Source organism: Cladosporium halotolerans (assembly GCF_011745625.1).
Source record: "Cladosporium halotolerans strain TM138-S3 chromosome Unknown Sca156, whole genome shotgun sequence".
In the NCBI taxonomy this organism is placed as follows: Eukaryota; Fungi; Ascomycota; class Dothideomycetes; order Cladosporiales; family Cladosporiaceae; genus Cladosporium; species Cladosporium halotolerans.
Window position 1 is genome coordinate 1 of NW_027191606.1, and position 9,442 is coordinate 9,442.

The 9,442-nt window shown below is 53.8% G+C and overlaps 2 protein-coding genes across 2 annotated transcripts; both read right to left on the reverse strand.

Moving 5' to 3' along the window:
- On the reverse strand, positions 1-1,049 carry WHR41_09521 (uncharacterized protein; the record flags this gene model as incomplete). The annotated part of the gene is made up of 1 exon (XM_069378124.1): positions 1-1,049. A coding segment is annotated over one exon (1,049 nt), but the record flags the coding sequence as incomplete, so codon positions are not given.
- Positions 1,050-2,000: 951 nt separating this feature from the next.
- On the reverse strand, positions 2,001-3,435 carry WHR41_09522 (uncharacterized protein; the record flags this gene model as incomplete). Its single annotated transcript, XM_069378125.1, has 4 exons — positions 2,001-2,362; positions 2,539-2,808; positions 2,875-3,251; positions 3,305-3,435. 4 exons carry the CDS (start codon positions 3,433-3,435, stop codon positions 2,001-2,003), a joined length of 1,140 nt encoding a protein of 379 aa, XP_069224903.1.
- Positions 3,436-9,442: the final 6,007 nt, after the last annotated feature.

Sequence of the window (9,442 nt, forward strand, 5' to 3'; positions counted from 1 at the left end):
ATGGTGTGTCTGCTCCCCGCGGCATCTGTGGTCGTAGCTTGCTCATTGTAGTAGAACAACAAGGCCACGAGATGATGCGCTAAGCTCCGTACGGCGGTACACCTGTGCGACTCTTGCAGTTTTTCGCCGACCAATCCGGAGATTCTCTGGATTTGACTGTCGCGGTCTTGAGCCGGAGGCGCTTCTTTCCCCAGATCGACGTTGAAGCGGACCCGTCTCCCACGCGGGGCTTTGGATGTTTCCGAAGCCGGCTGGGAAGCAAACTCTTGCCACGTGCGTTCAGCTTCGAGCACGTCGTTGTCGCTCCTGAGCCACCATTTGGCCATACTTGATGCGTCAGAGATACCGTTCCGGAGCCATTGAGTATTACCTGGCGCATCGCCGGTCTTTGGGCCCTTCAAAAGCTCCGCCAGGACTGCTGCGCGATTCTGACCAGTTCCGAGGGACAAAATCAGATCGGGCTCGGCTATATCGGGCCATATCTTGCGTGCTTCGGCGCGTGCGGCAGCGGCGAGCTTCACGCGGTCGGCCCTGATTCCAATGAACTGTCTGCCAGAGATTGAAGGTAATGTTCCGAAGTATCGAGGATCTGCCATCGTTGCGTAGACGGCTTGCCAGGTCTTCATCTCACCGGCGGGATCATTTGGACGATCGTACTCGTAATCGCTCGCACTGTCAGTATTGTGCTGAATCTCGCAAGCATCATCCGGCTGCGGCCTGCGGTAATTGCTGAGCAGCGTCGTTCTGTTGTTGGTCAAGTTGATAGATGTGACCGCAACTCTAACGTCGGGTCGGAATTGGTCCATCTCTCCAAAAAAGTCTTTCTTCTCACCAAACTCACTTTTGAGGGCTTCGCGTATGCCCGACCTCCCGTATTGCGGACGGGAGCGTAGTGCACGGGATACGCGATGGATCAGCGCGACGCCTGGTGTTTTCACACTGTAGGATTGTCTGCATATGGTACCGAAGGCCTCCTGGCACTGGTCCAAGGACGTCTTCTCTTTCGAAAGGGCCACCGCGATGAGACCGCCAGTTCCAGACCCGACCATCAAGTCGAAAAGAGCCTGCACTGGGAGGTGTCCATCCAACGCTTGCTCAATTGCGCGTAGGATCTCCAACTGCACAATTCCGCGGATGCCTCCCCCGTCCAGGACGAGCACGCGCACCCCTGCCCCTCGAGGCTTATACTTGACCACTTTTGGTTGCGTCCATCGGGTCGCATGCTGGTGGAGGGGACACCATGAGATCAGCAAGGTAGACTGTGTTAGGTCGCCGCACGCGCGCGCGCATCTGTCGCACAACGCGTGACCGCAAGGGAGAGAGTGCTGTGGCACATCCATCAAACAACAAAAGCAAGTGGAGTGACTGCGGATCCACGTCGCCGGCCCCACAAAGCGGTAGAAACTGTCCAGTCGATCGACGTGTATGGCGAAAGCAATCGGCTCTTCCGCGTACACTGTGCGCTTCGACGTCATCGCGGCGAGATCCAGCTCTTTGGAGAATATTCGGTGTAGATCGTTGATGGCGGTCTCTAGTTGTTTCAGGCACTTCTGAGCAAACCCTGTTTCGAGAGCGGACTCGTAGTGCCCAGCTGCTATGATTCCACTTTCATCCTGATGGCCTTTCGTTTGGTGTCGAGCTTTCACCAAGTTGCATCCCCGCCGCCCGTCCGTACTGACAAACGAGCAAGGATAGTGTAGCTGGAAGTATTCGGTCAGGGCGAACTCGAAATGGTGGGCGTAACTTTTGAACAACTCGTGCAGCTGTCCTTTGCGGAAGCGGGCGCAGTCCAGCAGAACGCAAGAGGCCAGCACAACATTGAGTTTGCCAAAAACCGACTCGACTCTCGCAGCATCTCGTGACGGCATCCGAGCGCTCAGGCTCTCGCACAGCTGTAGAATGTGCCCACCAAAATCTCGAGGTATCGGGTTCCGCCGCAGTGACACCTGCATGAAATTGAAAGGCACCTCGATGTGAGTGGTGAAATGGTCGAAGCCGCTCTAGATGTACAGGTTCAGCTCATCGGCATCGAGCAGCAGGCGAGCGCGTCGCTTCGCCTCGTGCGACGCCCGGCAATTCGCGTGAATGGCTGCATGCAGCTTGTCCACTTGCTGACTGATCAACATGTATTGCGGTGCGGCGGGAATGCGTACGACTTTGAAGGAGGCATAGTAGCACAGTATGAGGTCGTTGACGGAGTTGATCTCTCTTCCGAGACCACGCCAGTGGTCAGCGAGCTGGCGGAACCGGGCCACTCCCTCGATGCGATCGAAGGCGTTGCTGACAGACGACAGGAGGCTCTGCGTGGCGTGGCTGCTATCCCACTGGGCAGATTCGATGCCAGGATGGCTACCGTTGAGCACTACTATGCAGTGCGGCAGGGTCGGCTGGTTTATCGACTTCTCCAATGCGGCTGCCCCCCAATCCAAAAGCTTCGTGAGCGCAGCCGAGCCAAAAGTCTTTGGATTCCGCAGCACGAACGCGACGCAGTCAGAGAAGCTGTATAAGAGCCGCGGGTATAGCACGGTCACTGCGTACTCTCGTCGACGATGCTCTTCTGTGTCTGCCCACCTGATCCGCCGCGTATTGACCCAAGCTCTTGTTGCGGCACTTTGGCTTTCTTGAGAGCCAAGCTGAGACTGCGAGCCCAGAGGAGATCGTTCGCCCCCTTGGAAGCCTTCGCAATCGGCGTACAAGATGGGCAACGGGTCTGCGTGAGTTGCGGGATCAGCGTAAAGGTGGACGTCGCCTGAGGTGGCGAGGCTATCGTTGACAGCGCTACCAACGACGGGGGACGGAAATCCGATGCTGGAACCAAGTGTCTTTTCGCTCTTTTCGCTCTTGTCGTTTTTGTCGCTCTTGTCGTCTTGATACCACTGTCATTTTTGTAGCCGTGTCCGCCGTGAACCAACATCTTGATCAGAGTGGACTTCCCGGCGTTGGTGACACCGACGAAAGAGACAAGCTGTGGATAACGAGTCTTCATGCTAGTCGATCGCGCAATATCGGAGACGAGTGTGAGATAGCGTCCGTAATCGTCGAACAGCACTTGATCTTCTTTGTCCCGAGTCACGCCGAACCATTTGGTCCATTCGTCCTCTTGGTGAGATTTCTGGACAACCAAAGGATCCGTTGATGGGTTTAGTATACCTTTCAATCGCCGGATGACGCCCAGATCTACCTTCTCGTGCGGTAGGCCTTCGGGTCCTCTCTTCTTGGGTCTATGCGGACCTTGAAGAGCCCAGCAGTGACTGGTGGAGCATGTCAGCGTTCGACTTCCTCGCGGCGTTTCCTCATCTCGTACCTGCAGTATGTGCTGTCGCAACGAACACAGTACGACAACTCAGTCGCTTGAATGCGGCTATCGATGCATCGTCCATCCTCGCAAACCCCTTCGACATCTCTCTCGGTGTCATCGGTAGACGTTGCCGTCATTGCTGCGTCTCTTGCACCAAGCTGTTCCTTCAGAATGTTCGAATGAAAAGGAGCGCAAGGTAAAGGCATCGAAAGATGGTGCTGTATCAAAGCAAACAGGGAAATAGTTTGGGACACCACAGCTCTTGCAGACCATGTGATATATCGGCCGAGGACACGCAGCGGTCGCGGTCGCTCGGAAGGCGATAACTTGGTGAGCCTATCGAGCGGAGCCTCGCCGCCAAACACGTCGCCTTCCACGCCTGATGAGCGACAGGTTCACATGTCAGTGGAGATCACTCGACGCACGAGTTTGCTCAGGATGTATGCGAAGCTAGCGGGTTCAACAAAGACTGTATTTCCGATCGATACGGTCACGTTACCAGTCCCCGACGCTTTACCATCTTTGTCTGAAAGGCGATCATGCAGTATTAGGTCGCACCTGCTACAGTACTGTACTAATCAATGAGGTACTGTTCTAGTGTACCGATAGACCAGCTAGGGCTGGTGGATGAAGACCATGTGAAATAGCGCCTCGCTGCAAAGATGCACTTCCGGTCAGAGCTATTTGTCTAGAACGCTACCTTGGTTCAAATGCCATTACCACACTCGTTCTGCTCGAGAATTCTTGCTGTCGCTTTCGTACCATGTGCAGAGTCCTTGACTGTGTGCGACTGGCTTTCCGACACTCTGCGTTACTTCCTCAACGAGTGCTCGGGAATGAAGGCAGTGTCCAAAGTGTAATCACCGATCGTCAGGCTGAGCAATAATCCGAAGAAGCCAACGCCAGTGGATGTAGCGAAAAGCATCTTGAGCGCCCAAGCATAGGCTCCCCGGAGCTGCATCTTCGGCGAATTCTCACTTGATAGTGCTTGCAGTAGAAGCTTTCCCGGTGTGGGGCACATCCCGACGTCGGGCACACCCCGGCGTACGTGAACAACACCACCTTCTCGGTCTCAAGCATCGTCAAATCTTGATCAATTGAGCTAAAACCCCGAGAGGGCGTAGAGAAAGGCTTGGTTGTGATGTTTGTGTAATCACTTTTCCTCAAAGCGAGCCGGTTTCTTGATGGTACGTCCACGCCTTGACCTTGGCCGGATCGGCACCATCTCCTCGGTCAATTCGACTGTAGCCGAAGCGGCCGTGCTAGACGACTTCTGCTTGGCTGGTCTACTTCTATGTCTCTTTCGCCGCGCTGCGGACTCTATTTGAAGTTGCTTTCGAGCGTTCTTGGCCTCCCTGGCTTGCTCCCTTTGGGCCTTCTTGAGAGCGTGCTCGGCCTTTCTTGCTTCAGCACGCGCAGCTCGCTCTTCACGCTTGCGCTGAGCTTCCAACTCCTTCTGCACTTTCGCCGCAGCTCTAGCTTCAGCTCTGGAGACCTTTTCTAGAGCCTCGCGTTCTTTGGCAGCCTCCTTGGCGTCCTGAAGCTCTCTGGCCCTTCGAATCTTGGAAGGGCTGAAGAACAGAGCGCCGATGCCCTCATCCGCTCTGAGCTCCTCAGTAAACGGCTGCCGACGCTTCCTTTTCTTCTTCTCTCCATTGAGAACCTCGGCATAGCCTTTCTCGCGGTCTTCCGCCAGCCTGAGCTTGGCGGACAAGGTGATGCATGCTCCGCCTAGTTTTCTGATGATTTTCGCGGTCTCAGTGTCTCTCTCGGCCACTGCTTCGTTGACGATCCTCCTGATGGTTCTCTGCGCCGACGGTGTGTCCAAGCAGCTGCTTGAGTGTCTCGAGGGTACCAGTTCGACTTGGGAGGCCTCAGGATGGTCCCCTCGCTGCTCATCGAAGATCTTGAGCACCTGGTTCGAATCGAAGGGTTCGATGCCCGTCCTGCGCCATCCAGACCTTACGTTGGCTTCTGTAAAGGCTTTGTCGAAGGCCGAGTAGAAGTTCTTGAAGAAGTCTCGCTTGGTGACACTCGCAATGCCTTGAGACAGCCTAGAGTGAGCGTCTAGCTCCTGACTGTAGTGCGTAGCCAAAGGCCCGAAGAGACTGACGTCCAAGGGCTGCAGCCTGTGCGTCGAGTGAGGAGGAAAGACTGCCACCAGTATCTTGTGACTCCGGCACCACTCCAGGAAGCTCAACGTACAGTGCGAGCCATGGCCGTCGAGAATGAGAAGTCTCCAGTCTCTACCAGCCTTACCGGCAGTCTGCTTGTCGAATAGGCTCTGCAACCAGCTCAGAGCAAGTTCATTATTCGTCCATCCATTAGGTGAGCTCGCGAACCAGCAAGGATGCTCCTGTGGGTCGTGGTCCTGCAGCCAAGAGTCCTGGAGGTCGCCGCTGACCGCCTTGTAGATCAAAGCTGGTGCTAATGAGCTTCCGTCTGCACAGATAGTCGCAATAAGAGTGATCCACTCTCTCGAACCGTCCTGCCCTGCGCCTAGTAGCCTCTGTTGTCGCACGAGAGCTCTAGGAAAGACCCTCTTGACTTTCTGTAGGTGGCCGATGAGGAAGCCTTTCTCATCCATGTTGTAGCAATTGTGAGGCTGTATGCTGTACTGGTCAATCTTCTGCCTCAAAGTGGAGAAGTACTGTCTATATGAAGCCGCAGAGTCGGCCTTGTGTCGTGAGAGGTCGATGGTGTTGAGGTATCTGCAATCCAAGACATCCTCGTGTCTGGCTTTGAAGTCTGCAGACCAGTTTTTGCCGGGCTGCTTGCCACATACATAGGAGGCCCAGAGAGTTACCATTGCCGGCGTAGGCGGCAAACACCAGTCACAGAGCTTTTGTATCTCTTTCACAAGCACCAATTCTTGCTTGTTGGCTAATAATTGCTTTGTCTCGTTAGCCTTAGCTACAGAGACTCTCTTTCCACGGAAGTGCTTGCTAAGCACTGATCTCTCAACATTAAACATTCTAGCTGTTTCAGAAACATTGGGCTCATCGGCGCTTTTCAGAAACGCGACTGCTTCATTGATAGCTGCCATGGTCGCAGAGTGAACGCGTGTTGAAGCGGTATTGTTTACAGCTGTGGAGGTGTGCCCGACGTCGGGATGTGCCCCACACCGGGAAAGCTTCTAGCACCGTCGCACGCCGGCAAGTACCCGGGGTGTTTGACCGTGATACGCTGTATGAAGGAAGGTGGAAGCATATGGCTTGTGGGATGGCAGTTGCTATGCCTGGTATAGCGCGGGCGCTACGTGCTTGCGAGTAGCATGTTAAGGTGTCAAGAATTCTTCTTGACAGATAATGCGGGAATAAGAATCGCACGATGATGGTAGTGTTTGCAATCACTCGTAAACAAAGCTGTTCACAGCAGGCCTGAATCGAAAAAGGCTCGGATCGGGCCGTTCATCAAGCCACAGGGTAACGTACATGCTTTGCAATACGCATGACACGCGGACACAATTTGTCAGCTTTTCAGCATCTTATTTCTCAACTTATTTCTTTGTTGCTCACATTCTTGAAATTGTTATACGGTGCTCTTCCACGAGTACGGGGATCCCCAGGAGTCTCTCTTTTTGGAGTCTAGCTCTGAGAAGCTCCAATCCATTCTCAAACGTTCGATCAAGCGTGAACAAAACGTGAAAAGGCGTCCGAGGACAGTACCGCAGGCATTGAAAGTGTGCGCTCGATACGACCTTCCCAAGAACCACCGACAGCGCGAACAATGCACACTCTCTCCATTATTGCGTCGAAGCAAGGTACACTCAACACACCTCTCCGCAAGAACGCTGTGTATCCCAAATTGCTCTCCAGGAAACATGTGTCTGAATCTGAGATGATCCTGATCCTGGATCAATGTCGATCGAAAAGTATGCAAGCTTCATAGATGCCTAGCTTACAGTCCGGTCCTTGATCTCCGTGCAGTCTGACAATTATGAGACCCCTAACCACCTCCCTGAGTAACCCCAAACCCTCTGATTACGCGTCGGCAGAGCCCCCCACCTTTTGTTTAGACTGCTCTATGATTGTCGTGCGAGAGCTACCCACTTATCAAAAATATTCCACCTTGCATCGAACATCTCGACTCGGAGATACAGAACATTCTAGGGTTAATGCCGAACGTAAGAAGCATCTAATGGGTCTGGACTATGTACCCAGTGTACAACTTAGACGCAAAGCACGGAGCAAAGACGTCCACTTCGAGGTGCTGACAAGTGAAACATGTCGAGTACGATGATAAATTTAGTGGAAGGGCATCGCGTTGCAGTACAGCTGTCTCCGCGGTGCCCTTGTAACCGACGCTAATGAAAGCACGAGCAGCAATTCGGGTGCCAAGACTGCGGCTCCGCGGCCGTGCGGAGCTAGGCAACGCGATCTTCAGCGTCCCATCTTCACCACCAATCGTCCAGTTCAGTAACTCGACGATATATCATGAGGCATTTTGCAGAGCCATAGAACTTTGACAAGTCACAACTGAGCATACAATTAGTAGCGTCCATCCACATGTGCCGGGAATCCACCTGTGCCGGGACATTTTTTCTGATCTTCGCTCTGCATCTGTTATCCACGCCACAACTGATTGATAACCCATCTCTTGCTCTTCTCCTGTCATTTGCCTATCGGCCTGACCATGTGTCGGAGCACCGATCGCGCGGACAGCCGTCCCTTCGTCCAAATAGTCGCCGTCATCGTTCGACGCATCTGCTTTCGAGCCTGCGCAAAGGCGACACGCGGTCTGAGTAGAGTTGAAAGTAGATGCGCTAGATGCGCTACGACGAGAAGAACGTCGTCCATTCAAATGCATCCAGCTAGAGACCGTTGACAAAGGTTGCGGCATGCAGATAAGTGCCAGACCGGTTTTTCGGCAGGATCAGCCTTCGGATACACTGACAAGGGCCAGACGCAGAGAAGCTCCGATGTCGCGACCTCTGCGTTCATTGATTCGCTCGGTCGGCACCGTGCCGCAAGGCGGGCTTGCCGTCTGTCCGTCCGCAACGAGACCGCGTCTCAGCGGTTTTGATACCAGTGCAGGCTGTTACCGTTCCGCAGGAGGCGGAGCAAAATCGTACGGAAGCTCATAGAAGGTCACCTGTCAGAGATATGGCGCTGGTAGAACCAGCGCATGCTGCTGACCTGTATTGCCTCCTTACCGTCTAAGCGTTTTGCAACTGATGTCCCATTGTGACTAGCCAATCAAGGCGGCCTTCCAGGAGACGACACAGAGGACGGCTTGCAGTGGTCTGGACTGTCGGCTCTCACGTCGTAACAGGAAACCCTGAATCTGGGCGCCAATGTAGGGCTAGATCAATCGCATACAAGTGCAATCGAGATACAAGCTGTGGACGCAGTAACGCGCTTCTGGGAGAAGCTCTGGAACGGCCTCTCTCTGCAGCATTGAAACCAGGTGTGACATGTTGGCTTCGGCTAACCGATATGAGATTGCTGCGACACCTCAGCATTGCTCCTTCATGAAGTTGCCGTTTGCTCATTGGTCGCATGCCTGCGGGGAAGCTCAAGCGATGCACGGATTAGGCCCTGATTTCTTACACGTTCATTCAATACTGTACATAAGCGGTGCCAGGATGCAGGCGTCCAATATGCGAACGGGACACGGTCTAAGCCGTCTCATCCGATCGATCTGATCCTTCAGTTGCCAGGGAGTCGCGCTGCGATACATCACCAAGCAGTCTGCATTACATCTCTACCATATCAATTTTTGCGAGTTCTCAAACATTCACGCTAGAAGCTTTGTCTGTATCAGACACAGGACTCATTCAGATCAAATCAAATTTAATATGCGTCGCGATGGCTAGGGAACAACGAACACCAAGGCCTCTAGCGCCTAAAACTACGACTGCTCACACGTTGGATCCTGTCTTTCGGACGATCGACGCCAATTACAATGGCCTCCAAGCGCTGTCACCGCCGATACCGCGGGTACGGAGAAGTCAGGTCAAAGTTGCGTGTATAGCTTGCCAGAGGGGGAAAGCGAAGGTAAGTTATACCTGGAAAAAAAGAAGGCTCTAGAAGGGCTCTGACACTTCAGTAGTGCGATAGCCGGCGACCTTCTTGCGAACGTTGTGCAAAGAAGGGCGTCCTTTGCGAGTACGATGTTGAACCTGACTCGACACGTTTCGCA